Here is a 6,837-nt window from a genome sequence, read left to right on the forward strand (position 1 = left end):
CATTTTTTTTCAGCAGTGACTTGCCTTCCTGCGCAAGCAACGAAGCAAACCTGAAGTGTCTTGGACACAGATTCACACTGTCAATGATCAAAAAAGGTAGAGACTTTAAACCTTAAAATAGTTCTGAACCGGAGAACCGAAAACCAGGAATGTGTATTCCGGTGCTGGAGCAACACCCAACATCGGCCCGCTTCCGAAGAGCAAAGGTCTTAGATAGAAAGAGCCTTTGCCCGGGGGAGGAACCTAAAGCAAAGAAACCAAATCACCGTTGACCAGAGTCAAAACCCTAATTAAACCCTAATCGGCTGTGAAACCCTAAACTAGGAAACGAGTGTTTTACCCAGCGCTTGTTGGCAAGAACGGTTTGCCTGATAGCGTCGACGAATTGTTCAACAGAAGGCGAAGGCATACACATTCTCTCCGCACCAATCTTCATACGTATAGCGTTTTGATCTGGGCGGAACAGAAGAATCTTACCGTCTTCTCTTCTGTATGCTTTTGTACCTTCGAGCAAACCCTGAAAATGCAACACATTGATTCACATACATCTTCGAAATAGCATACACATATATACACACATATATATATACATGTATATGTATATGTGTAGGTTTGCCTGGCCATAGTTGAGAACTGCAGCAGCAGGGTTGATTTCGATGTTGCCGTAACGGCTAAGGCAAGTCTGTTCGAAGTTTCCATCTCTGCAGCACCTCGTGATGAACATATAATCCGTCCGTACGAGACCGAATCCGAGGTTGTCCCAGTCCACGTCGGCATAATCCCCATCACTGACAAGTCAAATATTAATCTCCCAAGGACGGGATCAAAAATGAGGCGAAGCTATTTATGGGAGTTATATCGGGCAATGAGTTTTGATCCAATTTAAGATTAATGGTTACAAATAATTCTACAGATTAATGATAAAATATAATAATCACCAGTTTCAAATGTCAATTAATTCTATTCTTAACAGGAAAAATAAAAACAAAACATTTTTCTTGAATAACAATAAATGGAGACAGACGTGGCTATTTCGGTTATTAACCGAATAACCGAGTCGAATCGAAGCGAACAAGATATCACCGTACTCGAACCGAACTCGATATCAAAACCGAACGGTTATGATTTCTTTAGATCCGAAAAAACCAAAATCGAATCGAACCGAACCGAATAAAAAATGACCGAAAAACCGAAAAAATACCGTCAATTTCTTTGAAAAGCAGAACTTTTTACCGAAAGCGAACCGAACCCGAACCGAAAAATAACCGAACCGAACCGAACCGAAATTTATATAAAAACTAAATGGTTATAGTTTTTCTATAACCAAAATAACCGAACCCGAATATAACCGAACCGAACCCGAATTGGCCACCCCTAAATGGAGATGTCTAAAAAGGAAACTAACCATATATATATATATACACATATAATATAAAGAAACATGTGACATTCGTATTAAATATATATTGCATTATATAATCACAACATATATTTACCGTTCTCTCGAGATCGGAAACTGCTGCTGCTGAGAAGCTGTGGCCTTAGTCCCATACGCACGATAATTCCGAAGCTGCAACACACGCACAAACACATACAAGTGTACATATATAAGAGATATACATATTATATGTAACATGTACGTACGTACGTATATACACACACAGTCACACACACACATAGGAAAAAAGCGTAGATTTTTTCATGAATTTTCACTAAGTTTTCCTGTAACTTTTCTGAAGAGGAAACACCGAAGGACGAGAAGAGAAGGAAGAACAAACCTTGAAGAAAGAGGAAGAAACTCTTGAAGATTGAGCTAAGCGCCAAAAACCCATGATAGATTAGGAATCTCTTTGATCTTCGGGACAAATATATATGTATATATATGTGTGTATATATATGTGTGTGTGGATGAATGAACTCAGAAAATCGTTTGAAACAATGCGTTAGACATCTGATATGCGAGTTTGTGTAGAGAGAGAGAGATGGAGAGAGATGCATCTATATCATATCATTCACAATTTATAAAGCTATATATCATATAAGATAGGTTTTTTTTCCTTTTTTTCTGACGAAAAGGTAAAAAAAAGATTGAATTGACACGATGGTCCAATCTCCAAGTCATGAATGCAATCTCCTATCAAACTTGTAAACAAATTAGTAAATATTGTTTATAAAAAAAATTAGTAAATATTCCCTCCATTTGTTAATAGTTGACGTTATAGACAAAATTTTTTGTTTCAAAATAGTTGTCATTTTAGATTTTCTAGGTAATTTTTTAAAATAATTTTCAAATTTATTCATAACTAACACTAATCAATTCCAATAAATTTAATGAATATTAATTATATTTCATCTTAAAAAAGGATATATATGATTTTTTCTATAATTTCTTTAAAAAAAGAAGTTAAAACGTCAATTACTTTCATCTAAATTATTTTTTTACAACACCATTCAAAATTTCAAAGTAAAAAAAAAAATCTCCATTTTGGGATCAAACATCCTTTTTTTCTCGCTCTCTGGAAATAAGGGAAATAGCATTTTGGGTCCCCGCCCCCTTCTCATTTTGTAAACGGTTGCGACTTTAGAGATTGAACACATTATGAAATTTATGTCTTGTATGGACTTAATGCAATAGAAATATAGATGTGAGAAAATTGTGAATAATTCTAGTGGTTAAATTAGATTCAAAATTAATTAACTTGGTTTAAATTTTTATATTCTGTTCTATTCGAATACAATTATATATATATATATATATATATATATATATATATATATAATTTCCTTGCTTCGTGTTTAGTATATATATCACATGATTTCGTTCGGTTGTATATACATAGTGGGGTCCACATATTTTTTGGACCATCTGAAAGATGCAACAAAATTTCGATTTTCCAAGAGTAAATAAATTTATCTAATCAATGTATAATTTATTCCATTCATTGATTAGGTGTTGAATCCGCGGAATCTGAACTAAAGAGTTCACAAGTGACGGTGAAAGGAGCGTTTGAACCGCCGGCGCTAGTCGAGTACGTTTACAAACGCACCGGCAAACATGCGGTGGTCGTTAAGATCGACCCACCGCCACCCGCTGCCGAGCCACCCGCCGCCTCGGGCGCTGATGATCATTTCCTTCGTTTGGTTTTTACTCCACAAAATTATCAGAACAGTACAATTTCTTTTTCGGCAAGACAAGCATCATTTATTATACCATCATCCCATTGGCTAAATAAAATCATAAAATCTATATATAAATTTTAAAAAAAAAACCCCATCATTTTCTCACTTGTGTTTATTTATGGGAATGGAGTTTAATGGAACGGAGAAGAAGCAGTAGTTGTTGGGTGCAGTTTGCGTGACTCGTGTATTAAAACTCTTTAATGCAAAAACAGTAAATACAAAAACCCACTCTTCTTTATTTTTTAACATATATATATATATATATATATATATATATATATATATAATATAAAATACATTTATCAATAGGGATAATGAATACGCACCAACTTTTCTGAATTTACTTTCAATGTTACGATGGTTTCTTGTTGTAACATATTACAAATACAAATATTTGTTACAGTTTTGTTTTACTTTTCCGGTTATTACTTATCTTTGTTTTTAGGCACGTGGTCTTTGAAAAATCAAACCATTAACGACCTTTTTTTTAATCGGTGATTTTATTGAAATTTTACTTATAAAATCTTCTTAAAGGGTTTGTTAGCAAACGTATATAATTCAATAATTTTTTTTTACGAAAATATATAGTTTTGTACACAATTTACTGACTATATATATATATATATATATATTAAGGTTTTAAGTACGATATTAGGTATTGTTAGCTCATTCATCAATAAATTTTTTGTCACGATTCAAAGGATGAAATGACAAAGGAATTAAATTGGACAACAGAAATAATTTCTTTGTATTTTTATTTTTTTTGGAATTGATATGTTTATATAATAAAATACAAAAATAGTACAATTACTTTAAAAAAGATGAAGCTGCGTATTTCTTTTTTTAAAAAGGTGAATACCCTAACATTGTTTTTTAGGTTCGAATATTGACATGTTTTAACATCAATCTGTTATTTTAATCATTTAATTATTTTGTAGTTTACCACACCAAAATTGACTCTCTTTTTTTTTTTTGGAAAATTTTGTAATAAGATACTATTACTCGTGTAGTGATGATCTTAATTAATTTAATTATCAAAATAAATTCTATTTTTTTATCGTTAAATTCCATAACACATGAATTCAACGAATAACCCGTTAGCTGTCAAATTCGACGATTCATTTAATGTGCTAATTAAATCGTTTTCGAAAATTCCAAGTTTTGAAATAACTACCGAATATTTCGAACGTGTAACTGACTAATATAACCTAAAATATCTCGACCCAATTCGATTTCTCATATTATTTTTTGTAATATAATCTTGGCCAATACTATCCATTTTTCTAAAAATAAAATTAATTCTATTGGAGAAAAAGAAGAGACAAGTAGATGTCTAAAACGGATTTGTTAAGTACTAATATAGACCACTACCAAATTGCTGATTTTGAAACCTGATTAACTTAATTCATTTTCTAAACTAGTTTAAAATAGTCAACTTTAACTTAAATCAGTATAAAATCGGCTCTCAAATTCAAATCGAACATGGTACACAAATATTTCCGTTTTTAAGTTACATTTTTAAATTTAAAAAGTTTTTATTTCAAGCCATATATAAACGCAGTAAAAAAAACATATATACTTATGGCACATATAAAACATAACATTGAAGAAAGTAAAATACAAAATAAAAATACTAACAGAGATCTCAAAATGAAACTGTAAAGTTTTTAATTCATTTTTTATCAACAAAATAACCAAATAAAATCATGAAGAGTGAATTACGAAAAGAAATTTAAAAAAAAAAGTTAAATTAATCAAGGTTCACATGTCATTGCTGATCAATCCGGTTTTTAACGGACCGAAAAAAGTTAAACCGGTTCACCCATAAACCGAATTGGTTCCTATCCCACCCTCAAGCCATTATCCCGCTTCACATAAATTCCACTGTTTTATTGCTTTTTGAACCAAAGTTACATTTACAATTTATACATACATATATATATATATATACACACACACACACATATATATTCCACATGCATGCATGTAACCATTTTCGTTTTACACAAACCCAGAATCTTCATGAATGCATTATTTTTTCACAGACCTTGAAGATCAATGGAAATGACTCTAGAATTAGAGTCACTTCCCTCCACCGCAAAAGTTCTCAGAAGCTTCTTCTTCGTCGACGAATCCACAGCTTCAAGAACGTAACTCCCTTCGTACCCTCTGAACGCGAACTCGCCATTTTCATCGACGTTGCCATTCGCGTGAGAAAGCCACTCTCTTTTCAGACCGATGAATCTCTTCCCAGCTTCGTTGACTTCCCCTTCCGCGTCCACCAGATGGGAATTCTCTCTGCTCATGAAAAGTTCCCAGAATCCCCAAAGCATCACCCCTTCCACTGCGGGATGAGCGTATGCTTCCCAGAGCATCGTCTCCAGATCGTCCCCTCTCACGTGCTCGTTCATGGACGAAACGTCTAGCTCGGTGAACCAGATCGGCAGCCCTAACGCCCCGAGCTCGTCCAGCGAGCAACGGACGATGGGTCCCACGGGAGAATCGATGTGGCCCTGAATCCCGATCCCTCCGACGGGCGAACCCTTTTCTTGCAGGTCAAGAATCATGTCGGTGTACTTCCCGGGGCAAGATCTCGGGTCACACCCGTCCTCGACGTGGTAATCGTTCACAAAGAGCGTGGCCGATGGGTCCAACTGGTGAGCGGTCTTGAACATATTCGCCCTAATGTCTTTCCCCAACCTGTCCTGATAGAACGATCCGTGCAACATCTCGTTGTTCACGTCATAGTGTCTGAACTTTCCCTTGTACCGATTCAGAAGGCTCGTGAGTCGGTTTTGGACAGCGTTGTTTAGGTCCGAAGTGTTCAGCTGTCTGATCCATTGCTGAACGTCTCGATCTTGTTGCTGATGCATAGGTTTAGCATGTCGTCTGCGTCTTGGTAGTTCAGCTTGCCTTGCTCAGGCTCTGTCCAGTACCACTTCAGCTCGTTACCGAACACCGCCCAGTTGAAGTTCTTGACGAAGAAATCGACGAAATCTTCGTTGTCTATGTTTGTTCTGTTGATGCAAGTTCCAAGCGGGAAGCTATTCTTCGTTTGCCGTACTCTCACCGACGTTCCCGACAGCTTTCCCGCTTCGACGCCCGAGAATTTTAGGGTGACGTCGCGTTTTCGGATCTGCGTTTCAAGACAGACACATCATTAGTAGTGGACATTGGTCTGAGTACCGAGTTTTTCGGGTTAACCGAGACAGAACACGAGCTTTCGAGTTCAACCTTGTCTCGAGACGTACCTTGTCAGCTTCTCTTCTCAGAAACTTGATTCTTTCTCGACGATCGACCGGAAAGATCTGCAATCCTGCAACCATTAGATCAACGCCAGAGGAAGGACCTTGAACGTAAACCATAGCCTTAGAGGGTTGCTTCTCGATTCTGAAAGACCCTCCAATTTCATGCCATTTATCGTCGTTGATCTCGACTTGTCCTCCGTTAATCCACTGGTCATCGATTCCGAAAGCTACGTTTACGTTTTGAGGGCTTGTTCTTGAATCAGAACCGAGTTTAATCCAAGCCGAAACCTGATATGTAAGGAAGAGTTTCAGTTTATCAGTGATCATCTGAGCTGGTCCCATCCATGTCTGAGTCCGGTTAGTCACGAGAATGTAACGGCCGCTCAGCGGCTCGTGCGGTCCGAGCGAG

General features: G+C 36.2%; 1 protein-coding gene and 1 pseudogene across 2 annotated transcripts in view; both read right to left on the reverse strand.

Annotated features, from left to right (window-relative positions):
* LOC104820011 (branched-chain-amino-acid aminotransferase 1, mitochondrial) overlaps window positions 1–1,973 on the reverse strand; it is a 3,380-nt gene extending 1,407 nt beyond the window's left edge. The window contains exons 1-6 of one of the 2 annotated variants that reach the window (XM_010550351.1): window positions 1,779–1,973; window positions 1,497–1,570; window positions 617–788; window positions 341–517; window positions 112–243; window positions 15–28 (exon numbers count right to left, since the gene is read on the reverse strand). In XM_010550351.1, the coding sequence (XP_010548653.1) occupies window positions 15–28; window positions 112–243; window positions 341–517; window positions 617–788; window positions 1,497–1,570; window positions 1,779–1,832 (623 nt within the window). In that variant the 5' untranslated portion in view covers window positions 1,833–1,973. Of the gene's footprint in view, window positions 1–8; window positions 29–111; window positions 244–340; window positions 518–616; window positions 789–1,496; window positions 1,571–1,778 lie in introns of both variants that reach the window. The other variant, XM_010550360.1, reaches the window with a different exon arrangement.
* Window positions 1,974–5,049: 3,076 nt separating this feature from the next.
* Window positions 5,050–6,837, reverse strand: part of LOC104820023 — a 3,117-nt pseudogene continuing 1,329 nt past the window's right edge.

The sequence above is a fragment of the Tarenaya hassleriana genome, unplaced genomic scaffold (genome assembly GCF_000463585.1).
Source record: "Tarenaya hassleriana unplaced genomic scaffold, ASM46358v1 Cleome1, whole genome shotgun sequence".
In the NCBI taxonomy this organism is placed as follows: domain Eukaryota; kingdom Viridiplantae; phylum Streptophyta; class Magnoliopsida; order Brassicales; family Cleomaceae; genus Tarenaya; species Tarenaya hassleriana.